A 26,346-nucleotide genomic window follows, 5' to 3' on the forward strand; every position below is an offset into this window, starting at 1 on the left:
AGTTGCTTGGTGATCGCCGCCCTTGCGTCAGGATTGCGACATGCGCGAGACAAGCCTTGCCTAGAATAGGGGATCGCCTCGGAGTATCTATTGAGATGCCACCGGTGATAAGGTTATGCACTTTGGAACCCCACCTATGGCACAATCCGTGGGCTCTAGCTTGTGCTTGATCCACATCCCGCGGTCATATCGCGACAAACGGATCCACCCCCAGAATGCTCCAGCGGAGCCGAGCAGGAATGATATAAGACCGATCGCGGGATATGATACGCGAGCTTTACCCAATTTATAGCCCATGCGCGGAGTAGGGAAGCCACCACAAACCTTCCTCGAACCCCCTGATCCGGGCGCTATTTCGACTTCCCGACCGCGAGAGTCGAGCTTGGTAGCATATCCAACTTGCAAGTGCACTAAAAGACACCAAGCCAGTTCCTGAATGAGCTGCCAGTAAGGAAACCAAAAGCTAGCGGGCTGGATACTTGGTGAAGATAACACGATCGAGCCCAACGGGGTTGGGCGAAGGGTAATCTGCCTCTGCACCGTACGGGGTAGTCTCCGAGCGCCTGCAGTTTGATCAACGAAAAAAAAAAAGCAACGCTGCCCCTCGCTGACGCACATGGTAAAAGTACGGCGCTTGTCCCACCAAAAAGCCACCATCGGCACGTTTTTGCTTTTCTGGCGCACGGGTGTGCTTTCCCCAGAGCTCCAGGCCCGGAAACAGGTAGGAGCGATGGAAAGGTGAAGATGAGACAAAGTGACGGAGCGTGATATACACTTGCGCCATGGGATAGGCGCACCTAAATGGGCTTTTCTAATACAAGAAAATGGGAATCCAGGCAGATCAGGATGCTCCATGTGCGGATGTGCGACAGATACAACCAGCCCAGCCTACGCTATGACACCATCGACAGACTGCAGCAGGACCAGATCCCAAACGAGGGTGACAGGATATGAACCTTGAACGACTATCCAGAGCCCAGACTAGCTCCAGTAAGACGCCACATATGCACCTGCCGGCGGAATATGTGACCGCGCATATGTCCAGCCCTTGCCGTACTTGCTGGCGCCCGATTTGCCCTCCGCCGACATGAAGGGCATTGGGCTAGGCCGGCATATGGACAGCTTGATCCATGCCAGAGATTTACATTTCGTTGTCTGCGCCGCGGGTCTATTTGCTATACAACTAAATCCAAGTTCGGGAAATATATTGTTGAAATAGTTCCCACTTGTCCAGATGACAGCGCGGCTCTAGAGAAATTAAACCAGCCAACAACGAGGATCATAAGTTGGGCGGCTAGCCCAACACAACCAAGAATGCATGCATCAGGGCTAACTAGCCATCAGGCAACAGGTACACACCCAACAAATTACCAGCTGGTGATGTAAGAACAAACTGTACCGCAGCAGCTGATAATGCGCCACAGCGAGGCTGACCGCACCCAACAGCGCTGCCACCGGGTACGCGCCGTGCCGCAGCGATTGAAGAACCCTCGTCCAATCGCAACCCCACCTTGCGCCACAGCCCACCTGCACTACTTGTGGAACGATTGGCTCGGGGGTTTCCATGCTCGACGGGGCTGTTTTACAATGTCGTAATATCTGATGGAAGTATCTGCCTCGCTTGGATGAGGCAGAATGAGTGTTATGTCGAGGATATAAGGGACATTCCTCTCTACCCGGGACAAACTTGACTAGCTCGTGTATCATTATCGATGCGTTTTGAAAGTAACATGTCGAAAGGACAACAAGCAACCAAAGCGGATCCCGCCAAGTCAGGGAGGTTCTACTGCCATACCTGCCAGAGACGATTCATCGACGCGAACGCGCTACGTATGCATTGCCGGAGCTCAAAGATGCATCAGCAGGGAAAGCCTGGTCGGTTTCTTCCATCCAACTCGTGAGTATCGAGACTAATCAGTCTGTATGTAGCGCCATCCGCGTCGGTACCAAGCGCGAACAGGTCCAACATCCCAACGACGACGCAAGTGCACCTGTGTACCCTCTGCGACAAGCGGTTCAAAAACAAGGCGGCCTTGCGCAAGCATAAAAAGGACTCTCCGAAACATGCAAAGGTCTCGGGCGGATCACGGGGGACATCATCCGGCACGACCAGAGGACCAATCTTGACGCTTAACGACGGGAGCCTCACAGGAGTAAAAGCGGATCCACTCGAACCGGTAGAAGAATATGAGGGGACAGACGACGATACCAAAGAGGCGCTAAGGTCCCTGCAAAACCTGCTCTTAAACGAACCATACACGTCGTTTGTGCGCGGAAATCCTGATATCTGGACTGCCCTGGCAAACTCATTTCCGGCAGCGGGCAGTGGATATGATTATAAGGAGGGCCTTTCGGTCTCACCGTTCCATACTGACCCGGTCGACACAGACGACTATGCCACAGTTGCGCGGCTATCAGCAGCGCCTCAAGGGGAGGATGCCATTCCCCAGATTACCAAAGTCAACCCCGAAATCCCTGCACCATGGTCATCGATCCCAGTAAGCGAGCGCGGCGCGGTGCTGGGTGCTCTCCAGGCGCAATCTCACTCAATCGACTGCCTGGCGACAGAGCACTATTGGACAGAGAGGCCATCGGCCACACATATCGACATGACGCGCAAGTGTAATAACTGTGGAGGTAAGTAGTTCCCTCGCCCAGTTGACCCGACATACTAATGACATATCCTCAGCCGCAGAGCGGAAGCTCACCAGCGACGCAACGGAGTCGCTATGCTGCTTCCACCCGGCGAAAAAGCCGTTCGAGGTGAGTACTGGGCATAATCCCCTTGTGAGTGCAGAAACTGACGAGCCGCCGCAGCGAGGAATCATCCGCGGCCGAGGCACAGGGGTCCCCAAGGCAGCGCGGTGCGTCAATTGCTCGAAGCTTGGGCCATCGGGTGGGTGTATCGTTTCCCCCACGCACGACTTTGCCGCTCCGGATGCGAAAGTAAGCGAGATGGCACCGGCCCCGGGATACAACCCCAGTGCTCGCGAGGCCGTCGTGCTAGACTGCGAGATGGTCGGTGTTCTCGGGGCGAATCACCGTGAGAGCAGCGAGGTCGTTCGCATGAGCGCGGTCGATTTTCTAAGCGGCGAGGTGCTTCTCGACACTTACGTGTCACCGCAGGGCCAGGTCATATCGTGGCGGACGAAATTCAGCGGAGTCAACGCGTCTGTCCTCAGGGCGAAGAAACGAGAGGGCAAGGTGGTAGACGGGTGGCGTGCTGCGCGAGACCTTCTATGGCGAGTTATTGATACGCGAACTGTGCTCATTGGACACAGTCTGAACAACGACCTTGGTGTTCTCGGCATGGTGCACACACGGATCGTTGACTCGGCTATCATGACGCGGCTTGCTGTGGGCGAGGACTGCCAAAGGCATTGGGCGCTGAAGATACTTGTCAAGCAGTTTCTCGATCGGGATATCCAAACAGGAAATGATGGGCATGATTGTCTTGAGGATACATTTGCGGCGCGCGAGGTTGTGCTGTGGTGTCTAAGAAGTCCATCCAAGCTACAGGCTTGGGCGGCTGAGGAACGAAAGATCATGGCTGAGAAGAAGAGAGCGAAGAAGGCTTGTGCCGCGGAGGATATGGAGGCGAAACCACCAGGGATTTGATATCGGCATGATGTACGGTATGATGTACAGTATGTTCCTGTTGACCTCATTAGCACTGTGTTCAGTCAACTCACCGTGGGAGTACCGGGAGGGCGTTGGGGATGCGGTGTGTATATATTTGGTCCAGCACTAAGGATAGTTTGTACAATGTCTTGATCAACATTTGATAACTACACAAGTACTTTACGCCGTCTATTAAGCAGTACTCTACAATTGTAGCAGCATCTTATCCGTATACATAGTCCCAGCAATGAGAGGCGGTACGCCATTGGAGCTGGAATACGAGCGCAGGCTAAATTCCGGCCAATAGAGCTCCTCCCATTAAAAGCCTAGACCCTTCCAAGGTTGGCTCCACTGCTGAACGTTCCCACTAGCGGGAAGACGTGCGGTGGATGTTATGATAGGCCTGCTCCTAGGCGAGGTCCACACGAGCTGAAGAAATAAAAGGGTCAGAATATCCCGGAATGCAGACACAACCGGGAGAAAACATCTTCTCCGACAACGGCCAAGGACGCACCACGGAGTGCAATGGCTCTCCTCCACGCGATTCTGCTGCTCCTGGTGGCCGCGGTGACGGTTTTCGCGTTCCGGCTCATTCGACATCGCCGCCTCTACAAAGACCTCGTAGGAATCGCCCACTGTATTCACGCAAACCCATACCAAATGCTAACCCATTCCCCAGCCGAAACCCCCGCACAGCCTCCTCTGGGGCCACCTCGCCCTCTTCAACGAAACAATGCAGCAATTCCCCGCCAACACCGCACTCTCAATCTACTACACGACAATCGCACAGAAATACAACCTCAAGGGCATTTTCTACATGGATCTGTGGCCCTTCGGGCCGCCGCAAATGATCCTCGTCTCACCCGACGCCGCAGACCTCGTGACGAAAGTGCAGGATTACCCGCTCCACGAGATGGGGATTAGTTACCTTGCCGGCCTCGTCGGGGAGAACGCCATGGGCGCGACGAATGGCGACAAGTGGAAGGGCACGCATCGTCTCCTCGCGCCGGCGTTTCGCGCGTCGAGTATCAAGGCTATGGCGGGTGTTGTTGCGGACCAGACGGTCGAGCTGTTCACGCCGTTTCTAGAGCAGTGCGCAGATGGGGGTGGTGTCTTTTCGATGGAGACCGCTGCCGCCAAGTTGCTGCTTAGTATTAGCACCGTGACGATTCTTGGCGGGGATATTGCCGAGGACGCGAAGGTGCAGTTGTTCGAGGATATCGGGGATATTGTTGCGTATGCGACGATGATTACGCTTACGACGTCGACGAATCCGGTTACCAAGTGCCGGACCTGGTGGAAAAAGACTAGGGCTGTGAGGCGGCTGGATATGTTCTTTGAGGGGCTTGTGAGGGCGAGGGAGGAGGTAACTCGGGGCGTAGGGAAGGATACTGCTGGTCTGAGCATCCTGGACCGAACCTTGATTGAGGGGCGAGGAGGTTATTGGAATGCTGGACCACTGGATCCAGCTTCCATGAGGCTACTTGTTGACAAGTAAGTGGCACCTAAAGTCGGTGCAATGGCATGACGCTGACCCATCTAGTCTCAAGGGTCTGATACTGGGCGCCTATGGGACCACTTCGGATACCCTATGTGTATGGCTACCATTAGTTTTCCCTCTCGTACTTGATGACGTTTACTAACTCCGACAGGCCATTTTCCTCATGCTTGCAGCGCACCCAGACGTTGTACACCAGCTACGAGAGGAACACAGTCAGGTCTTTGGCGATATGAAAAGCTCACGGCGACTCCTGAAAGAGAACCCCTACAAGCTCAATGAGCTGCATTACACCACGGCAGTCATCAAGGAAACCCTCCGCCTCTTTCCAATCGGGTTCAGCCCGCGAACGGCGCTTCCGGGGTAGGTCTATCACGCATATCCCGACCTGTGAAAGTGGTCTAGCCTTTCTAACCTGCTTACCTCAGAACCGAATCGCTGGTATACGAGGGCAAAGCATATCCCACACTTAACCAGATGATCATCCCATGCCAGCACACGATCCACTACGATCCCAAGGTCTTCCCCTCGCCCGGCAAGTTCGACCCCGCGCGATTCCTCGATCCGAACGTCGTACCCGCCGGATCCTGGCGTCCATTCGAGCGAGGCCCGCGAGCCTGTGTGGGTCGTGATCTAGCCATGGATGAGCTGAGGGTTGTGCTGCTGTTGACTGTACGGGACTTTGACTTTGAGTGCGCGAGCATCGAGCCGAGGACAACGCCGCGGGCATCCTTTACGGATATGGATCTTCACCTGGGGGATTTGGCCTTTCAGGAGAATGCGTTTTCGGCCAAGCCGAGGGGTGGGACGATGATGAGGGTGAGACGCACTGAGCGTGCAAAGTAGACCACGAGCCTCCAGGGCGGACGAGTATTCTAGTGAGACCAGTCCTCGAGTCTCAATCTACAACAAGGCCATGTAGAACGGAGATTGCTTGGGATATCACATTATCATACATGTATATCATTGCTCATACCTGCCTCCAACCCTCCCCTCACTGCACCGCACCGCACCTCACCCCGGACCCCCCGGCTTAAACTCCTCCCCCAGCCTAAGAATCACCTCGTCCTCGCCATCAGGCCTCTCAAAGCCCAACAGAAAGCTCTCAAGTACCTGCTCCGTAACCACAAACGCTGAATCCCCATCCTTGACCGCGAGCGCATTCCTCTCCCTCACCCTCCGCCTCAACTCATCGTCCTCGACCTCCAAATACGCCAGGACCCACCGCCCACCCGCCTCTTCAATAAGCTCCTTCCACTCCTCGCGCGTGGCCTGGAACGCAAAGGAGAAGTCGAGGATCGCGTCGTGCGTTCCCTGCTGGATCAGGCGCGGGAGCTCGGCGCGCAGCGCGGCTTCGGCTTCCTCTTGGTACTCGTTGTATTTTGTCTTTGGGTAGTCGATGTTGTACAGCCCGTGGTGCGTGTAGATGTAGCTGTCGATGGAGAGGCGTTTGAACGATGGGTGGTGTGTTGTTATCCATTTGGAGAGCGAGGATTTGCCGGAGCCTGGTCGCATTAGTTGCACACTCTCTGAAACATTCCAACTCGCAGTTATAATGCGTTGATAATCTTGTCGCTTACGTACCGGCAATCCCACAGGTCATGACTACAACCGGCCGCGGATCGGCCTCCGTCCGGCGGAGGAGCGGGCTGAGCACCGCGGGGGTGTCATAGGTTCGCGACGACCCGGGCATTTCTTTCCAAGTCTCTGCTTCGGCGCGATGTGTAATGTACCCACTATATCAGAGAAAACAGTTCTATTTAGGGTATTTGGGTGCCTGGCATTTGAGGCGCATGGACGCACGGGTGTTGGAAGGGCGAGGTGGTTGGTTGGTTGGTGGGGGATGCGAGCCAGACCACGAGGGGTGACTCATGCAGGACAGTGTTGGTGCCTGAGGCAGACACATGTGATTCTACTCCACCAGTGCGGGGTTCACAGTGGTTCTGCGGCAGTATTGATTCTGCTTTCCAACGAACATGGCCAGGTTGGTTATCTTGGTTGAGATCCTGCATCTTCTCGTGTCTTTGAATTGAGGGAGGATTTCAACAGCAGATTCTCGTCTCTCTCGCCAGTTATATATTTACAAGAACAACAGCCAGGATGACGACATCTGCTTCAAAACATGGACAAGATCAAGCCCAGGGCAGGCAACCATCTGGCTCCCAAAGATCACATTCGCCGATACACCGCCGCTTCTATTCTACTCTATAGAACAAAACACCTGACCCTTTACGCACCTACCCATAAAACACAACCCTTCTCGAGACGAACTCGTGGATCCAAGAGGTATCAGCATGTTGAGACCGTTGCCGTTCCCGATGGTTTCCTCTCTGCGGTTCAAAGGTTAGCGAAATCGCGCTTTAGAAAGAGGACAGCAACTTGGGTGGGATCGCGGTACGCACCACTCGAATGATAGTCTTTCCATATCAGCCGGCAGTCCGCTCGGCCAGTTTCTCTCACGAGGCATTACAGTGTAGGCCGAAAGCGAATTCGGGCATTTCATCCAATTTCATCCGGATGCACACATCTCGACAAAACGCAAGCTTGTTCTGGTGCTCTCCACCCCATCTGGGTAGCCGGTGTCTGATTGATGTGTTGGCTTCGCTGTGGCGGCGCAATGGTCGAAACGGGCAGTACTCCCCTATCACGACCACCTGGCACAGTCTAGGCTACACTGGGGTATAGTCACTCAGCCGCTAGTCATATAGATATGGGCTGCCGGTTCATATTCTCGTTGCAGAGCTGATCAGCCCTCCAGTTCTCACCCCTGGGAATCCATTGGTAGTCGACCGAACCAAGTAGCTTCAACTCCTTATCCAGCGCGGACGCCTTCATAATGAGATCCCTTTTCGCGACGGGCACCCCCCTCTGGTTCGTCCACCCGTTCCTCCGCCATTTGTGAATCCACTCGGTCATGCACCCGATCGCATACTTGGAGTCCACATGAATGGTCACATCGACCCGGGGATACGTCAGCATTTTATCGTACTGCTCCAGCGCTTTGGACAGCGCGAGGATGACCACGGTCAAATTCCGCGCGCTGGTTCGTTGGCGGCGGGGACTGCGGGGTAGCGCGACGCTGTGTTTGGGGCGCCAGCGGCCTTTGCGTTTCTTGAAGAGGACCGCCGCCGCCCCGATTGCGCCGGGTTGGCCGTTGCCACGGCAGCCGACGTCGGCGTAGAGGTTGATCACGTAGACCATTGTCGGTTGTCAGTCGATGGTCTGCAGTGGGGTGAGCAGTCAGGGGAGATTTGCGGAATCGAGTTGAGCGGAGTGTTGTGGTGGAGAAGAAGGGGCAGAAAGTGTTAACTAGAGAGAACTCCGTTTGCTGGCACACGTGAGAATTGAAGAGTTTTTCACCGTAAGTTTGCGCAAATTAGTTTCCCGTTGAATCTTGCATGGGCGAATTTTTTGGTCTGCAAAGATTCAAGCGTAAACGGATAGACAGGGGTATATGTATGTAGTGCTGCAATGTAATAATAGAATCAGGGAGCAATGGCAGTGGGGCTTGGAATTCTTTCTGCGATCTTGGAGGTAAAAGCTTTCTCCACTGAAGGTTAAATGGGTTAAGATTTTAATAACCTCGGATGGCGGGAATGGGGCGGAGTCGGTTCAAGTCACTCCAGATGCTTCCAAACCGGGGGTCGCTTCTCCAGAAACGCCGCCACGCCTTCTCGCTTATCCCTCGTCCCAAACGCCGTATAGTACAGTGACCGCTCGTACTGCTCATCCTGACCCAAGTCATCGGCTGCACATGTTAGATTGGAATCATTCGAGGCCGTCACCATAATGGAGGGTCAGGTGCCACTTGCCTCTACAGATAGCCCCCTTTGCCAATATGACAGCGGAACGGCTTTGGGACGCCAAACGCTTAGCGAGATCAAGCGCAGCTTCCAGGGCGTGGCCCGGCTCGGTGAGTGTCGCCACTAACCCTACTTTTAGGGCTTCTGGTCCGGAGAGGGGTTCGTTGAGGAGAACCATCTGCATTGCCTGGGCACGTATTAACAGGGCAGATCTCCGGTGGAAGGATCCTCCAAGCTCACTCTATACTTTCCAATCGCAGTTGTCAACCTTTGCGTCCCTCCGGCACCTGGTATAAGGCCGATCGTGACCTCTGGCAGGCCGAACGATGTATCTGTTGTTGCGACAATGAAGTCGGCCTAGACGCGTTTAGCAATCTCCAAGAACATGTGCAAAGAGCCTCGGTGTACCATCAATGCCAGCTCGAATCCACCTCCCAGCTATCTCATCAATCAGCTCGTGGCTGGTTCGCTAGATTGGAGTTTATCCGACTCACAGCTTTCCCCTCAACGGCTGCAATCACCGGCTTCCGGACACTCCGCATACCGTTGCACAGATCCTCCAGATATCGTCTCTGGTGCGCGCCTTCGGCATCGAGTTGCGAGATCTCCTTGATATCGGCGCCGGCTGTACGAACAGAGACACATCCTGGTGAGCAACCGCATTGCAAGCCTTCCAATGCCAATGTACGCGGATGGATGTGTTGAATCCCTACCTGAGAACATTCCGCCCGATCCAGTAATGATTATGCACGATATTTCTTCATCGCTCTCTGCGCGTCGTAGCTGGAGGAGCAATTCATCGATGAGGGCCTGGGATAAGGCATTGCGTTTCGTCGGCCGGCTTAGAATGCACACACGGATCCCTGACGGGTGTGTTTCGACGAGAACGAGCTTTGCACATTCTTCCTTTTGAGCCATGGCAAGCCTTGGGACTGCGGAGCTCCACCGGATGACAACCGCAGGGGTCAGGGTGCTGATTATACCAGTCTGGAAAGACAACGGGGATTCAGTCGCAAGGCACCGCCGCTGGAATGGATCCCAAAAAGAGAGAAACAAGGCGGACTGGCGTGGCGCGGTGCTGTCCGACCTATTTGAGGCTGAGGTTGTGAGTAGGTGCCTAACCTCGCTGTCAGTCAGGGATCGAATGTTTGCTCGAGCGGCGCCAACCGTCTCGAGTCAGGATCCCTCACCGATACCCACCTCCCTCGACCAGTTATCTACCTCAGTCCGAGCATCCCGCATGATCGACCATGGATCAAACTTGCGGACGGCATGACAATGGCATTGCGAATGACAACATACCGTGGTACAGCTGGCCGTTTCCCATTGCATCCGGGTTCTTGACCCGACCCACAGTAGCCCTGCTAGGCGTGCTTATGTGCATGCGAGATGTGATGGCTGCGACACATGTACGGTTCTCGACCCAGAAAGGTGAAAGGTTGCGCCGTCCCAGTCCACTAGCCAAGACATTCCAGCCGGCCCGGGGGCGACGGGCCTGCCCTGAAGAGGGCAAGTGATCGGCTAGTGTGCTGGGCCACATATCTAGCCCGTCGATCATCCGTGTGATTCTGGTGATCGCTCTGGAAGGAACGTGCGGAGACGTCGCCAAATCTGGGTGCCTCCTTCCAGTCGAGAGGACGCTGGAATAAGCTGTGTTTCGAACGAAAGAATTGTACCTGGCACACGCTTGATAGGCGTGAAGATTACCTCAGATACCATGTCCTGGAACGGCCAGAATAGCAATTCAGCCAGGCTGACACACCAACGGTCTCAGCCAAGCCCCTCAATGACCAGATGAGAACGTGGTCACCTCGCTGACGCTTCCTGGGTACCACCCTACCTCTCTGCAGTATGCAGCCGCAAGCACGCATTCATTGCCATCACACCGAAAGTGGAGCTCGATTCCAAGGCCTTGTCACCCTCATCGCCGCGTGACAGGGAAAAAGGACCCAGGACTGCAATTGCACTCGCTGGCCGACGTTTCCGGATGCCTGCACTCGCTGACTGCAACCCCCCCACGAGAACAGCTGTCATACCCACAACAGTCGAAATACCAATTAGCAGAGTTGGATTCTTTGTTTTTCTGCTTGGCCGCTGGCAGGGGGGTGTGCGCGGCATTTGCCTGAAAGCAGAAGCAGGCACGGTGGAGAGCCTGCTGGGCAGTGCGTAGTAGCCCTGCCCACCGGGTAGATCTACAGATCGATCGACAGCCCTGACTTGGCCCGTGTGTGGCTACGAGGTATAAGAGGACAAACACCGGCAGTTGTGATGTACCAGACACAACACAGCCGTGGACGCCGTCATGTCCGGTTCCGCGACCAGTATGCACTCCCAGCCCGGTCTGGTATCTCGTGCAGACCCCGACCTCAGGTTCGGGTTTGGGGCCAAATCGGCGGTTCCGTTTCCAACCGTTCATCACGCATTTATTCACTATGCAACGCGCAGTCCCGAGGACATTGCGCTGCTCGATCTCCGCGGTGACCAGCGACGAAACGTCACGTACGGCGAGCTGCTCCGTCAGGCGCAATTCATCGCCACTCAGTTGAACCAGAGTGAAGTGAAGCCTGGGAGTCGAGTATTGCTGCTCGTGAAGAGGAGCCCAGAAATGGTCGCTGGGATCCTGGGCATTCTTATGGCTGGCGCGCAGTACGTCCCCATGGATGGCTGCGTGGTCCCCGATGAGACCCTGCAACATGCAGCTGGCCAGTGTAACATAGCCGTTGCGCTCTGTCTGCGGCAATTCGAATCACGGCTGCGAGACATAAACCTCGTTTCTTTCGTACTTGTTCTCGAGGATATTCTTTCCTGCGACAGGTACATAAATCCTGAGCTTGGCCCTAACGAGATCATCTGTGAAGGAGACGGAGATTCCGGATGCTATGTGATATACACGTCGGGTGCGTGCCCTACCCTCGATAATTCCACATCCTCTAATTCCTGCTCTGCGGCATCAGGAACAACTGGCCAGCCTAAAGGGGTAGATGTTACGCATCGAAATGTCACCAATATTCTCTGCCAGTCTCCCGGCAACCTCGCCATGGCGCCAGGTAGAAAGGTCGGGCAGGTCCTGTCCATTAGCTTTGACATGGGTGGGTCTCGCAATCCCCAGGCATCCTACTTGGTATCTCTACTGACTAGATGCAGGCGCCTGGGAGATCCTCGGCAGCATGGCCAACGGGGCAACATTGGTTCTACGTGGCTCGGACTGGAAGGCGACATTGCAAGAGGTACGGTATAATTCCTTCGCGTTATCAAGGCTGGCTCACAGAGTACATCTTCTAGATTGACATCTTGATCTGCACCCCGAGTATCCTCGCCAAGTACGACGCCGTTGAATACCCCAACATCAGATGCGTCGCGACGGCCGGTGAGCCTTGCCCACAAAAGTAGGCTGCACACCCTGCACACTGAAAAGGCACTAGCTGAAAGAGACACACAGCATCGCAGACAGATGGTCCGGCGCAGGAGTAGCATTCTACAACTGCTGCGGCCCCACCGAGACGACGATCATCAACACAATGCACAAACATACAGCCGGAACAACTCTCACAATCGGCAAACCGACGCCTAACAACAATGTCTACATTCTCGACGGATCCATGTCGCCCTGCCGAATCGGCGACGTCGGTACGATGTGGGCGAGCGGAACGGGTGTAACGAGGGGGTATATCGGGCAGCCCGATAGAACTGCAGAGCGGTATCACTATGATAAATTCGTTGATGATGGGTACGTACGTTTCTATCACAGTTCATCCCCCACTTCCCTTGAACAGTTGTTCCTTCCACTTTCATACTACTGAGGGTGTGTTTTGGTCGCGCCTTCCTGCACCGACCAACGAAACATGGTGGGAAGGGACGACCGGCAAACCCCCCTGACCGTTCCTTCCTGTTCCGTAAAAGGAAGGCACGAGAGCTGGTCGCGCCTTCCTTGCCAGTCAAGGGGGCACACATGGAAGGAACAACCAAGGGACGTGCCTTCCTATCCTGGTTTAGGAAGGCGCAGATCCGGTCGCACCTTCCTCGCGGTTCACCATGAGACGGAGAGGAAGGAACGACCGGGGCCTCACTCGCCGCTCCTTCCTGTTCTGTTTTAGGAAAGAGCGAACTCTGGGTGGCGCCTTCCTCACATAGTGAGCTTATAAGGCAAGGAAGGACCGACCAGCCCTTCTTCGCTGGTCGCTCCTTCCTGTTTCGTTTTAGGAAGGTACGGTGACGGGTCGCACCTTCCTTGACAGCCCGCAAACAACAAACTGAAGGAGCGACCCAGCGCCCACACCTCGTTCCATCCTATTGTGTTTCAGGAAGGCACGTCTCTGGGTTGCACCTTCCCAATCCGATCGTCCAAGAGAAAGGGAAGGAGCGACCAGCACCTAGGACTCGCTCCTTCTATCCTGGAATGGGCCGGCACGTCTTTGGCTTGCACCTTCCTGACATTGCCGTTCAGTAGAAGGGGAGGTAATGACCGGGGGATATGCCTTTGCTCTTTCCTGTTGTGCTTTACCCAAGAACGTATGCTGGCGGGGCTCGCTTGCACCTTCGTGCATTTGGCTGCGTACCTATACACGGACAGGCCAGCGGACCCATGAGCCTGAGATATAGAGATCTAACAATCAAAGTGGGCCACTTGACTAACTACATTTACAGGCAGTCGATGATGTACAACACGGGAGACCTGGCCCGATGGCTCCCAGACGGCAGTCTCGAGACACTTGGGCGAAATGACGAGCAGGTTAAAATCAAGGTATACATGTACCTTCTCCCAGAAGCCTATAGCAGATGTATGCTGACCAAGAGGAGGGATTCCGGGTTGAACTGGATGGCGTCAGTGCTTGCTTGGCCTCCTGTCCGGGCGTGCAGCAGGCGACGGCGCTCATGGTTGGTGGAGAGCTGGTGGGCGTGCTGACACCAAAGACGTGTAGTATCTGGTCGGTTACCGAACATCTAAAGTCAAAGCTGCCCTACTACGCTATTCCGACTAGGTGGCATATTTTGGACGAGTTCCCGTTGACGGTGAACGGAAAAGTCGACAAGCGTGCTCTGGCCCTCGAGGTCGATCATGCAAGCGTGCACAACAAGGCAATGCAAAAATCAGAGAAACCACATATTTTCTCGCGCGAGAAATCCTCTGCCTCGGACTCCTCGTCGTCATCCTCTCTACCCAAGGAACCACATCCCTTGCCCGAAAAGAAGCCAAGCAAGCCATGGCGCGGCCTCCGACACCGCATCTTCATAGTGTACCGCACACTCTTCTCGTTCATTTGGCTCACAAACATTGTCGCCCTTATATGCTTCTTGGCAGTACTGTCAATTGATCGTCGTCACATATCGACCATTGCGTTCGCCAACCTCACAACAGCCATCTTAGTCAGGCAAGACATGGTGATCAACATTCTCTACACGGTATGCTGCTCAGTACCAAAGTCATGGCCGCTCGCTATCCGCAGACGATGCGCAAAGATCTACCACCTCGGCGGAGTGCACTCCGGAGCTGCCACAATGGCCGTTGCCTGGTATACAGGCGACATCTGCTACAATGTATACTCCTTCATCGAGCGATCGGATGAACCTTCCAGGCCCTCCGTGCTTACCATCACACTATCCCTGATAGCCTTGACTATATTTCTCATTATGCTTGGATTCGCGTACCCTACGATCCGAAAGAAGCATCACAATACATTCGAGCGCGTCCATCGCTTCGCAGGCTGGACTGCGCTCGCGATCATCTGGGTGCAGACCATGTCTTCTATACGTGATAAACGAGAGCCCGCGGAATCGTTCGCGGATAGAATGATTGCTACACCTAGCTTCTGGATGCTCATACTGATTACACTGAGTATCGCGAGCTCCTGGTTCTTCCTACGGACAGTCCCTGTCGACGCAGAGGTTCTCTCCAACCACGCCGTCCGGCTGCATTTCGACTATACTGTTCCGGTTATGGGTACATTTACACGTTTGTCCGAGAGACCACTGATTGAATGGCACTCGTTCGCTACTGTGCCTGCACCGACAATAGAGAATGGTCGCCCGAAGGGCTATTCTCTCGTTGTATCCAGGGCTGGGGATTGGACGGGTGGGAGAATCAGCAAGCCACCGAGTAGGATTTGGGTGAGGGGGGTTCCGAGTAAGATTACCCCGTCTACATCGTGACTGCCTTGATGTACAGATGTCAACTAACCAATGCAGCATGCGGCGTAATGCGAATAGCAACCCTCTTCAACAGCGTCGTCCTCGTCGCCACCGGCTCCGGAATCGGTCCGCTTCTAGGCCACATCCAGATCCCGACATGCCCCTTCCGACTCGTCTGGTCAACCCCAAATCCCGTTGATACATTCGGACAGGATATCGTGGCTGCGGTATATAACGCAGACCCCGAAGCCGTTGTCCACGACACGAAGAAGCAGGGCCGTCCGGACCTGGTACGGCTTACTTGGGATGCTGTGCAGAGCTCGGGTGCTGAGGCGGTGATTATCATCTCGAATGAGAAGCTGACGAAGAAGGTCGTTTATGGGATGGAGACGAGGGGCGTTCCGGCGTATGGGGCTATTTGGGATAGTTGATGGCTTCAGTGACTCTGGAGTGAGTTTTCCTTGACTGGGATTGTATGTAGGTTCTTGGTAGGTAATACGCGAGATTAGAGTCAATGTATATATCATGGATAGAGTACCTTATACGGTAGATTCCGGCGGATGAAAATGTGACGAAGGACCGTGATATACCCCACCGTCTGGGAACTTTGGTATATTTGTCCTTCGGCTTGCTTCAAAGCCACACTTTAACCTACCCCTCCCTATAGTATAGCCAGTAAGTTCTTATCCACGCGTGGAGAACTTCTTTGTGAAAGGTGCGCTGAATCCTTAAATCGAAGGTCAGTCTTCGCGAACGCTTTATCACCCCTGGCCGACCCTCGGCTGCAAGGACAGGCCCATCACTCTTACAAGAACCAGGCTGGCCATTCTATGGACCTTCCTCTCATTTACCTGAGAAATGAATCGATAGCCTCCCACACCCAAAATCAGTATAGGGCACTTGTGCATATCATGAAGCGGATTGCGTTTGACAAGGCGCATTTGTCAGCTTCCAGTCTAGCATGACGTCATTGTTTATTGAAATTCTCCAAGACGGGAGCCAATTGTTATCTTGAACGAAAGTCCATGCCTTTAGCAAGGCAGTGCAGGTTTCCTCGTCTGTGTGCCACGAACGCGTCAACCATGTCCGCAAATCCGCCTGCGAGAAGCGACTTTACAGCCACACGCCATTCCACCACCTACGACTACATCTCCCCGCTGAAGCTGAACCTAGCCGGCAAACATGTCCTTATCACAGGCGCCGCCTGGGAAAACGGAGTCGGATATGCCGCCGCTACAGCATTTGCACGCGCAGGAGCCTCCGCGATAGCAATCGCCGATTTACAGGGTATCCCGCCCGATCTAGTCGCCAAGCTTAAGACTGCCGCCACGCAAGCCGGCCGCCCTGAGCCGACGGTATTGAGCTGCGTTGTTGACATTTCAAACCGGGAGAGCGTGCAGGCACTTCATAGTACCGTAGAACAGGAGTTCGGTGGGCGACTGGATATCCTCGTGAACAACGCGGCACACATGGAGCCACCAAGCAAGTTCCTCGATTCCGATCCGGATGTCTACTGGCGGACGTGGGAGGTGAATCTCCGCGGTCTGTTCAACATGGCGCGCGCGTTTCTCCCCATGCAGCTTGCCACGCGGGCCGAATCCGCTGGGTCGTGCATCATGATAAATGTCGCTTCTTCCGGTGCATTAAGCGTTCGACCTGGCGGCGGGAGCTATCGGAGCTCAAAGCTGGCAGTCCTGCGGTGGACCGAGTCCCTGCAGGTGGAGTACGGTGACCAAGGGCTTTTGTCATTTTGTGTCAACCCTGGTGCGATCAAGACGAAGATTTCCGAGGGTCTGCTACCGGAGGCAGTGCGGGAGAGGTTTCCGGACTCTTCGGATGTCGCTGGTGATACGATTGCTTGGCTGGCTGCTGAGCGGAGGGAGTGGTTGGGTGGGAGGTATATCAGTTGCCCGTGGGATATGGAGGAGCTCATGGAGAGGAAGGATGAGATTGTTGGGGAGGATAAGCTAAAGCTTCGGATGGTATTTTGAGCCCTTCATTGACTGGACTAGATCTAGAATAGCCAGAGGTCAGCATCTGTATTTAGGTTATAGAGTTGTATATTTCGGACCTCGTCTTATATACCGGAAATCTGACTGCTCGATCTACCGAGGGTCTTTTCAGGATGATATGTGGTGAGTCTGCTCACATAGCGATACTATACTCTATCAAAGAGCCATAAGACTGCAGAGCATCCTAGCTAATTATTCTCTACGATGGTACTCGCCGAAAGCTCGACCGGGAAAATTGAGCATGGAACTAGAGCTAGGTGGAAGGAAGCCCAATTCCAGCTGTCGCCGCATCCTCCCTCTTACAGACTAAAGCTAGCTTATACAATTCTAGCCATCAACCCATGCGCTTTGTGTGATGGTCTTGTCGAATGCCGAGACCTCAGCCCCGCTACCAGCCGGCTAAAGATATTGGCCCCATGGCCAGTAATTGTACTTTGATTTCGTGATTGCGTCGACTAGTGCTTACTCTGCAGTATAAACGGTTCACTCCAATATTTAGACTGGCTATACAGCAGGGATAGTTTCGTCAGCAAGAGAGGGGTAGCGGACCCTCCCCGTGGCGGAGTAAATGCGGGGAATAGTCCAAGTGCCAAGTACTGGATTGTGCGGGGGTGTGTCGGTTTATATAATATAGCCCCGCGCTGAGTGTAAGAATATAGGCACTGGCTAAAAGCACAAGCATTGCTACGGATGAGGATGCAGAATGGCCGTTCAAACCGAAAACCAAGCCACCCACGCAGATGTCAACGGCGGCCTCAAGGGCGAATCGAACGGGGCGAAGCCTAAGATCGTGCGGGCTCTCGACGATGAGGGAGGCACCACGGACGCGAAGGTGAGTCGTGCGCTCCGGCTCCGTTCCGACCTCACTCTGTACTCTCGTCGACGTGCAACTAATCAACCAAGATAGTACCCCCATTACCTCCCAGTCTGGGAACACGCAGAGCAGCTCCCCCCATTAGAGCCCTTTACACATCATGACCCAGGCAAAAACGCCGATCCATCGCTGAAGGATCTTCTTCTCCCAGGAGTAACGTTCAAGAAACTAACGCCCACAACGGGCACCGAGATAACCGGACTCCAACTGTCCTCCCTCACAAACGCCGGCAAGGACCAACTCGCCCTCCTTGCTGCCCAACGCAAAGTCCTCGTCTTCCGCAACCAGGACTTTGCCGATATCCCCATGGAGCAGGCAATCGCTTTTGGCGGCTACTTTGGCAGACACCACATCCACCCAACAGCCGGCGTCCCCGAAGGCCACCCCGAAATCCACATCGTGCACCAGAAGCAAAGCAACAACGGGGACTTTGCGACGTTTGTCGCGGGCAAGAACAGCACCGTGCTCTGGCACTCGGACGTCACATACGAGGAGCAGCCGCCCGGCATGACGATCCTCTACGCCCTGGAGCTGCCCGAGGTCGGTGGGGATACGGGCTTCGCCAATACGGTCGAGGCATACCGCAGGCTGTCGCCGGCCCTCCGAGAGAGGCTACACGGGCTGACGGCCTTGCATGATGGGGTGTCGCAGGCGGAGCCGTACTATCGGGCGGGGAGACTGGTTCGGAGGAAGCCGCTGAACGTTGAACACCCACTGGTGCGCACGCATCCGGTTACCGGGGAGAAGGCGCTTTTTGTCAATGCGCGTGAGTTTCTCGTCGTCTTTACATTGGATTTTTGGGTAGGCTGACCAGGGTAGTGACGACGAGTATCGTTGGAATGAAGAAGGAAGAGGGCGATATGTTGCTGGGGTTTCTGGTAAACCATATTGCGCGCTGCTTGGAGCACCAGGTTAGGGTGCGGTGGGAGCCCGGGACAGTTGTCATTTGGGATGTGAGTCGTTTATATGCTGTCGCAGGGTTTCTTGCATGATTCTAACGAGCCTAGAATCGCGTCACTGCGCATACTGCGATCGTGGACTGGAATACGTACGAGCGTCGGCATCTAGCGCGCCTCACCCCTCAGGCTGAACGGCCGTTTGAGACGCCGTACGTACCGGAAAAATGAGTCAGAAATAGTCGATATTCGGGTGGTACTAGATCGCGGCAAGAGTACTGGTGCTGTTCCGTTAAAGTGTGATTATTAGTTTTGCCACGACCAGCAGTATGCTACAGGTCTGAGTGATGGACGGGCTACTTCAATCTAGCACTCGCAGATACGCTCTGATTATAACACTTGACGCTTGTAGAGAGAAACGGTTAGCTCAATGGCCATTGCACCTTAGCACCCAGAATAGTATGGTGATGGACGAGAAGGAATGACACAGCGTGGCGAATATACCCAATTTCAACGCCATAGAACCTGAAGACAGGTGTATATTCCGCCCTCAGATGTAGGTTATTTTGATCCCCACAAGTACTTCAAATGGTGGGCACCCCAAGTTCTCAAGTCGATAGCTGATTAATGGCAATCCAGCGATTACCCACGGGTTGCTAAGGACCAATTGTCGCGGGTAATGTTGCAGCACATGCACGAATCACCTAGGTAGGCAATGCTCACGATCGGCTTGGTATGTGCTGATTCCCAGTACTACGAGGTAAGATGTTTAATTGCGCAATGCTGACCGTCTAATATCTAATTAGCCTGGCGGCTAAATTGTTCGTCTGGGGTTTTGGCAGCGGGGAGTGTCCGCGATGTTGATCTGCGGGGGGCCTGAGCTTGCCTCCAACACAGGCGCGGCGGAGATGCCCCATACATTTTCTGTGACGAATCACGATGCATACACTATGTAGACTCGACGTTGGAGGCCTCCGACAGCATAATCTTGGCAGCCACCGCGCGCCGCATCTGTCCAGCTTTGGCAGAACCACGACATGGCCTCGGCCCTCCGTGTTGAGAGAAACCAAGATGAAGTGCGAGAGCCTGTCCTTGCCAACAGGTTAAATACCGCGTCCTTCCCTGCCTCTCCATGCATCTCTGCTCAACCTCAACCAAGACAGAACCTTCAAACCGAAAGATCGCTTTCCATCAAAGCCTAGCATTTCCGATTCTCCAATCTCAACGAGGTACGAATAAGTCTACTCCAGCCGATTGATTCTCTCCTTTGCCTTGTGCCAGTCTACTGACACTCTCAATAACAGACCTATTTCCCTCCACATCCAGTGAGTACCCAGCATTCGGAAGATGTCATGAAACTGCGGCAGCAGCTTACGCGGAGGCCTGTAGCCGAAAATGTATCCCTGGGGTGATATCGCTTCCGCTGGTGCCGCTAACGGCGAGGGCGAGGCGCTTCCCAAGTGAAGAGGGTCCGATATGCCGAACTTGCGTGTGACACCAAGGGGGAAGGGGAAGGTGGACTTGGGGTTGTTTGTGTCGGTGCTGGGGATGTAGTGCGGTGTCATGTGGTGATGCAAGTTGGCAGATATCGACTTCTGTCCACTCTTTAGCTGGAATTGAAGCTCGTGTTGCATGCAACAAGAAAATGTGCCATTGTAGTTTGTGTGATAGGTTAAAACCCTGGATAGCCGTATAGTCGGGGTAGGATCTTGAATAATCAGCTCAGGTACAGCTAGCCTGCGTACATTCTCGGGTAGTGAATCGTGTGGAGATATCTGAGCTAGCTGTTCTCAGGACTATTTATATGGGCCCCTCCCCGCACAAGATATCTTCCCTGGTCCGTTCAATTCCAATCTGTTTCTCTAACTCCCTCCCTCCACCATATTACCTGCCAGAAACATGGACGAGAAACAGGCTGCAACCCAGCATAGACTCTCATCATGCCTCGCACAAATCCAGCAAATCTTCTCAACATGCCAGACCCCATCTATCACTTTGGGTGTAGTCCACCACGGCCGCGTAATCATGAAGAACAGCATCGGCCATCGCGATAGCGAGTTGGCCCTCCCCGCCAATGAAAACACCATATACATGCTGGGCTCCTGCTCAAAGATGTTCACGTCCGCCGCAGTGGGGATCCTCGTCGACGAAGGGAAGCTAAGCTGGACCGATCGGATTCAGAAACATCTCCCAGAGTTTAATCCGGAGGGGGATCCTAGAATCGGACAGGAGGCGGATATTATTGATTGTTTCCGACATACGACGGGCCTTGCCTCGCCTATGATGCTCACGGTTGGTCCGCGGGGAACGATCGCGAGCGATCCGGAAGACCTGATTGCCATCCTCAACGCGATGCCTACTCGAAACGGAAACGGAGAACAGAGGTTTAACCGGGAATGGCTCTATAACAACGCGGCCGTGGGCCTTATGGCTCTCATCGTGGAACGAGTCTCAGGCCAACGGTTCGCCGACTTTGTCCGGGAGCGTATCCTGGAACCCCTCGGGATGACCAGGACAGCAATGACGCGAACGGATATCGAGAACGATGACAATATTGCCGCGCCATGCACGAAACTAAGCAATGGACGATTCTATCATCTGCCAGATTCTTCGTGGCCGTGTGATGAGCATTCGCCGCTCCTGGCTGGCATGGGAATACGCAGCAGCCTGAGTGACATGCTTACCTGGTGCATCGCGGTGCTGGACGCCGAGCGCAGCGAGAAGGACCCCTCGTACAAACGCACCGTTCCCAATAACCCGCTGAAACACATGACCCGCGTCCGTCGCGGCTACTGGACTCGCCCAGCGGACGATCCGGACTTCAGCAAGCCCGCTGCGTACGGAATGGGCTGGTTCCGAATCGACCTGCCCTCGTCGAAGCTGAGCTCGTTTGGTGGGAATGCGCTTTCGCAGGGCAAGGAGCATCAGTGCCACCTCGACTACATCCTCGGAAAGGAAGAAGCACCCTCTCCGCTTACGGCGGTGGGGCATACGGGGGGTATGCGAGGCTCGGTGTTTAGCGTGTATACATTTCCGGAGACGCAGAGTGCGGTGGTGACTGCGACCAACGGGAGGGATTTGGGGGATGCGAGTGACTTTACCGCGCAGATCCTCATCCAGGCTCTGTTTGACTTGAAGCCGGTGGTTGATTTGCTGCCTTGGGCGAAGAAGGAGGCAGAGCTTGCGGCAGGGTTTTATCGGGAGCATGTTGAAGCTCCGTGGGAGGAGAACAGGCGGCCGAATGACCGGGAGCGAGATCGCTTGATCTATGTGGGCGACTACCGGGGCTTCAACGATCGATTCACGTTGAGTGTTGTCGCTTCGAGTCAGCCTTCTGGTCCGGTGTCTTTGGCTGTGATCTTCAACCACCGTCCTGCCTCCAAATGTCCATTGATCTTCTACCAGACCGACGTGTACAGCTTCTTTCAGCCGGATGAGGACTATACGAGGACACGGGTGATTATTGCCAGGGAACATAAGCAGATGTTGCTGAAGTTCCAGGTTGATGAAGGGGGAGCAGTGGAGGGTCTGTGGTGGCAGTGGGATATAGAAGCGGAGCCAGGTTGGCTACAGAAAGTATCTAGATAGGTGACTGATAACAGGATGTAGGATAAACCGCGGAAATAAATAGGGAATCCAGATCAGAATAAGACGCAAAAGGTTGCCAAGTATGATGTTATGATTCTGGATTGTTGCCTCACAAAGGGGCCCATTATTACTCTAATCCTCTGTCCTGGTCGAATACGGCCACACGCAGCCTCACTTTCGATGCAGCAAGTCCTGAAACAGCACTCTTCCACTCCTGCACTTCGGACAGGAGATTGAAGAGACATGTTGAACCCGCCCAAGATCATCTCGATTGGGTTCAATGGGCCGCTGTGTGAGGCGCCCCCAGCCTTACAAGACAATAATCGGTTTCTTCCCGCGAGCCGTATTACGCTACGACTCGCCGCAGCCTTGAGGTTCCATCAGCCGTAAAGGGAGTCGACCTATAGTCATACTAATCGCTGTAGAACTGGCAGGGGAAGCTGAAATAGTGCACGAATGTGTCTGGCTGCGCTTGACTGGCACCCGCTCAACTGAGTATGGCAATAGCCATCTGATGATGGCTGCTCACACTCACTCTGGTCATAGACTGTATGAGGTGAACTGGCTTTTGTCATTCGGAAAGTAAAATTAAGCCTTTGTATTCTACAGCATCTCACTCTTCCCTCCTTGGTTGGCTATCCTCTAGCAATAGTAATTATAGGACTGGCAAGGTGGGTGAGAAGAGACGCAGGGGTAGACTAGTCGATGACAGCGCGTCGAAACACTTGATAGAGCAACAGTCTTGCTATGTTTCTGGTTGATTTGTCATTCCAAAACCCTGTTACCCGCCTGAATGCCATTGTACGGAGATTAACGGAGATAAACCAAGGGAGCCCCTTGGACCCTGAATCGCGACCTTGTGCTCACCGCTAAAGCCGTGCTATTCCCGAGTAATCCGTAGGCTTGGTAGAAAAAACCTCGTGCATAAGCGCCCTTGACCCAATGAACTTGATTTGCTAGATATCAGCCATGTCCCCGCGAACACGGCGGAACAAATCCCTATAGGAGGGTAAAAGGCCCGCCAGAAGTAGGATATCGCCTTCTGGAGCGGCTATGAGGCAACCCGCTTTCCAGCGTTCCCACCCTCCCCATCACAGACCGGAAACCAAGTCTCGCTCATCCCAGTCCGCTTGCTGTTGATATAGATATTCTCCAAATGACCCGATGGAACTATGTACATCTGTCGAAAATCTAGTGATGCGGATGGTCCTTGACGATCTTCGTCCATCAGGCAAGGCCATCCAGATGGAGCTTGTTGTGTGCGAAGCGATGCAATGACTCGTAGTCAAGCAGGCAGAGGAGGAAGAGCACCTCATTCCCCGCCACATCTTTGTTCTTGAACGCTGTATCGCTCCATCTCTGCCGTCATATTCTCCACCATTGTTCGGGCTTGTTTAAAAAGCTCCATCATGCCTGGGGCTAGGGCGCTAAGCAGGTGGTTGATTCGTGCCCTGATGCGGGAGATGACCATGGATCTAAGGGCTAGGGTCGCGGAGAATGTTCCTGTTGAAGTAGGATGTTGTCCAGTGAATCTTGTGCGCAGCACGCCACCCGTGTAGCGGCTACATGCCCTGCCAAGGGTCATGAGGGGGTGGTCTGTTGTTCGGAAGAGGACGAGCAGGGCGAATCGGAGGAGGGTGTAGTAGTCGAAGACGCGGAGGACGAGGTCTCGGAGGACTGCGCCAGTAAGTAGCCAGCTTGAGAGGGCCATGCCGTCTCGAATGGTGGCGGATAGGGATGGGGGTTTAAGGGACAGCTGAATCGGGGTGCGGCCATGGTTGCCGCCGACCTTGTGTGGTGGAAAAGAGAGGTTGGAAGGTCGACATTGTGAAAGATGGGATGGCTCAGTGTGTGCAGGCGACGTTCCAGGTTTGTTTTGTTGATGAATGGGACAGTAGCGCCAGAAGTAGAAGTAGTTACGACGGTTGTGGGAGACATTTCTACTTGGGCGTAGGCCAGAGGCAACTTGGCCACAGCGAGTATACTCAGCCCCGGGCGAGATTGGCGATCCGTCAAGTTCGCGGAGCAGCCTCTTGGATGTTAGATAAATGGCACTGGGAAGATCCACATCCACATACTTGGAAGTGGGTCGCAGCTAAAGTCAAAAATAAACTTAGCCGGCCCAGCCAATCACAACACTTCCAGCTGAGAGATCTTGAGCATCGTTGGAGTTCTGCACGCGGTATACATTAAGAGAGTCGTATAACCCATGGTGAGAAATCAACAATTGCATCCTGTACGAAATTCAGCCAAAAGCCATGTTCATACCATATCATTCGCCCAGTGAAGACAGGAGGAAGTGGCGTCGAGTAATCACCAGCTTCACCGCGGAGAAAGCCGCCCAGAAGCGCCCTGTCAAGACTCCAGAGGTCAGTTTAGGCTCCTTTGTGGAGTGGACGGACACGGAGCATAATAATGCAGAGCGCATATCACACAGTTTGGCAAGGAATGGCCGCCTGCGCACCAAGAGGCCAGCTGCACGTCAAAAGGTCTACCGAATGACCAGCATGGGCCGCAGGCTCCCAGAGCCGCTTGGCTGCTGGGCACTATCGTACTGTGAGTCCCTACCCTGATTTGATCTCTTTGTGCATACTTTGCTGAAACGACCCAAGACTTTGACGTTATCTGTCCACACGATTCCCGGGTATTCGGCCATGGCCCTTCGAGCGCAAAATCTTATGTATCCGCTCTACTTGACTGGTCATCCAGGAACGCAATCACCCGGCATGGGCTTGTCGCCTTCGCCCTGTGCACGCTGATTCCGGGGGATCGCGCTGGTGAAATTTACGCAGCAACCATCTTCTACCGCAAGAGGCTCCTGGACGATGTACACAGGATGCTGGCGACGGACACGGTCGACGACGTTCTAGTCCATGCACTGTCGCTGCTGATACCGATTGACGACTATCTCGGCTGGGAAAACTACAGTAGAACGCATGTACCAGGTTTTCGCGCGGTCATTCAGGCCCGAGGGGGCTTTGATCAGGTTGGGCAGTCGGTGCCGGCCATGAGGGACGCCGTAGTGGCCTCGTCTCTCCTTGCACAGAACCTTTTGGTCTGCCATGAGGACACACTTCCCCGGGACCAATTTGCACATTCCAGCAGGAGCTCGGCGGCCTTTCCCGAGCGATACACCCACTCGGACCACCCTCGCGGTTTCGTCGAGCTCATACAAGGGGGGTATCTCTCGTCGACCATGATTGAGATCCTGCAGGGCTTCTCCGCCTGGCACGATACATATCTTCAGCACAACCCTCGGGAAACCCCCACCTGGCTCTCCCCGACAACCACCCTATCAAACCTCACACACCTCGAAAAGTGCATCTTGGTCAGCTTGCGATGCCTCGCGGACGACATGAGCGCCATGGCCCTGCACCCGGCATCTCAAATGCATAGACAGACTGAGAAGCGGGCGGAGATGCTTCTAAACCTGGCATACTCAGGCCGGGACTCGTGGAAAAGCAACTGCGCAGTTACCGACTGCTTGATATGGCTATCGTTTGTCATTTGCGCGCCAGTGGACCATGGGATTGCTGCTGATGGCATGCAAAAGGAGGTCTTTCGGGCCTTGCTCGTCCCCGCTGTTCTTGAGCGTGGCTCTGCGGCTTGGGGGGCTGTGCAGAGGGTGCTTCGCTCCTTTTTCTATGACGAGCGACGGGCGCATGTGTGGGAGGCGACGTGGGAGAAATTCCTTGCTCCATATCGAGATCCTCACACTTGAGATCAGGAAGCATGTAATCAATCCTCTGCAAGCGATAGACGATACAGAAGAGAAAGATATATCTCAACCACCTATCTGTCCCTATTTATCCCCGTCACCAACAGCCACCATTTCTCCTGCATACATGAGAAACTAAACTGCAGCCATCAAATCAATACTATCACGTATCACAAACTAACTCAACACCGGTTGCCTCCTCCTTTAGAT

General features: G+C 54.2%; 11 protein-coding genes across 11 annotated transcripts; 7 read left to right on the forward strand and 4 right to left on the reverse strand.

The window, feature by feature from the left end:
- The first annotated feature begins 1,724 nt into the window (after positions 1-1,724).
- On the forward strand, positions 1,725-3,625 carry BJX68DRAFT_279018 (uncharacterized protein). Its single transcript, XM_071048646.1, has 4 exons — positions 1,725-1,875; positions 1,930-2,637; positions 2,690-2,763; positions 2,818-3,625. Exons 1-4 carry the CDS (start codon positions 1,731-1,733, stop codon positions 3,616-3,618), a joined length of 1,728 nt encoding a protein of 575 aa, XP_070893995.1. The 5' UTR covers positions 1,725-1,730; the 3' UTR covers positions 3,619-3,625.
- A 474-nt stretch (positions 3,626-4,099) lies between these two features.
- Positions 4,100-6,107, forward strand: BJX68DRAFT_246722 (cytochrome P450). Its single transcript, XM_071041689.1, has 5 exons — positions 4,100-4,242; positions 4,301-5,115; positions 5,165-5,216; positions 5,274-5,482; positions 5,548-6,107. The coding sequence occupies exons 1-5, from the start codon at positions 4,147-4,149 to the stop codon at positions 5,963-5,965; spliced, it is 1,590 nt and encodes a 529-aa protein (XP_070893996.1). The 5' UTR covers positions 4,100-4,146; the 3' UTR covers positions 5,966-6,107.
- BJX68DRAFT_246724 (AAA family ATPase) lies at positions 6,108-6,943 on the reverse strand. The gene is made up of 2 exons (XM_071041690.1): positions 6,704-6,943; positions 6,108-6,624 (listed from the first exon to the last, which is right to left on the reverse strand). Exons 1-2 carry the CDS (start codon positions 6,810-6,812, stop codon positions 6,134-6,136), a joined length of 600 nt encoding a protein of 199 aa, XP_070893997.1. The 5' UTR covers positions 6,813-6,943; the 3' UTR covers positions 6,108-6,133.
- A 145-nt stretch (positions 6,944-7,088) lies between these two features.
- Positions 7,089-8,637, reverse strand: BJX68DRAFT_246725 (ribonuclease H-like protein). The gene has a single exon (XM_071041691.1). It carries the CDS (start codon positions 8,318-8,320, stop codon positions 7,820-7,822), a length of 501 nt encoding a protein of 166 aa, XP_070893998.1. The 5' UTR covers positions 8,321-8,637; the 3' UTR covers positions 7,089-7,819.
- A 99-nt stretch (positions 8,638-8,736) lies between these two features.
- Positions 8,737-9,840, reverse strand: BJX68DRAFT_271695 (enoyl-CoA hydratase/isomerase family protein; the record flags this gene model as incomplete). The annotated part of the gene is made up of 6 exons (XM_071047011.1): positions 8,737-8,867; positions 8,938-9,109; positions 9,163-9,279; positions 9,331-9,360; positions 9,417-9,547; positions 9,636-9,840. 6 exons carry the CDS (start codon positions 9,838-9,840, stop codon positions 8,737-8,739), a joined length of 786 nt encoding a protein of 261 aa, XP_070893999.1.
- A 1,405-nt stretch (positions 9,841-11,245) lies between these two features.
- On the forward strand, positions 11,246-15,479 carry tmpL (putative NRPS-like enzyme; the record flags this gene model as incomplete). The annotated part of the gene is made up of 8 exons (XM_071048647.1): positions 11,246-11,819; positions 11,877-12,011; positions 12,067-12,149; positions 12,205-12,289; positions 12,352-12,649; positions 13,567-13,663; positions 13,720-15,043; positions 15,106-15,479. The coding sequence occupies 8 exons, from the start codon at positions 11,246-11,248 to the stop codon at positions 15,477-15,479; spliced, it is 2,970 nt and encodes a 989-aa protein (XP_070894000.1).
- A 598-nt stretch (positions 15,480-16,077) lies between these two features.
- Positions 16,078-17,203, forward strand: BJX68DRAFT_246729 (SDR family NAD(P)-dependent oxidoreductase). The gene has a single exon (XM_071041692.1). It carries the CDS (start codon positions 16,131-16,133, stop codon positions 17,037-17,039), a length of 909 nt encoding a protein of 302 aa, XP_070894001.1. The 5' UTR covers positions 16,078-16,130; the 3' UTR covers positions 17,040-17,203.
- Positions 17,204-17,763: 560 nt separating this feature from the next.
- On the forward strand, positions 17,764-19,061 carry BJX68DRAFT_258535 (TauD/TfdA dioxygenase family protein; the record flags this gene model as incomplete). Its single annotated transcript, XM_071043540.1, has 4 exons — positions 17,764-17,892; positions 17,968-18,700; positions 18,754-18,887; positions 18,942-19,061. The coding sequence occupies 4 exons, from the start codon at positions 17,764-17,766 to the stop codon at positions 19,059-19,061; spliced, it is 1,116 nt and encodes a 371-aa protein (XP_070894002.1).
- Positions 19,062-20,729: 1,668 nt separating this feature from the next.
- BJX68DRAFT_271699 (serine hydrolase domain-containing protein) lies at positions 20,730-22,418 on the forward strand (the record flags this gene model as incomplete). Its single annotated transcript, XM_071047012.1, has 1 exon — positions 20,730-22,418. The coding sequence occupies one exon, from the start codon at positions 20,730-20,732 to the stop codon at positions 22,416-22,418; it is 1,689 nt and encodes a 562-aa protein (XP_070894003.1).
- Positions 22,419-23,730: 1,312 nt separating this feature from the next.
- Positions 23,731-24,129, reverse strand: BJX68DRAFT_271700 (uncharacterized protein; the record flags this gene model as incomplete). Its single annotated transcript, XM_071047013.1, has 1 exon — positions 23,731-24,129. One exon carries the CDS (start codon positions 24,127-24,129, stop codon positions 23,731-23,733), a length of 399 nt encoding a protein of 132 aa, XP_070894004.1.
- A 547-nt stretch (positions 24,130-24,676) lies between these two features.
- BJX68DRAFT_271701 (uncharacterized protein) lies at positions 24,677-26,139 on the forward strand (the record flags this gene model as incomplete). The annotated part of the gene is made up of 2 exons (XM_071047014.1): positions 24,677-24,974; positions 25,031-26,139. 2 exons carry the CDS (start codon positions 24,677-24,679, stop codon positions 26,137-26,139), a joined length of 1,407 nt encoding a protein of 468 aa, XP_070894005.1.
- Between the last annotated feature and the right edge of the window lie 207 nt (positions 26,140-26,346).

This window comes from Aspergillus pseudodeflectus (assembly GCF_044049435.1).
Source record: "Aspergillus pseudodeflectus strain CBS 756.74 chromosome Unknown BJX68scaffold_66, whole genome shotgun sequence".
Classification (NCBI taxonomy): Eukaryota; Fungi; Ascomycota; class Eurotiomycetes; order Eurotiales; family Aspergillaceae; genus Aspergillus; species Aspergillus pseudodeflectus.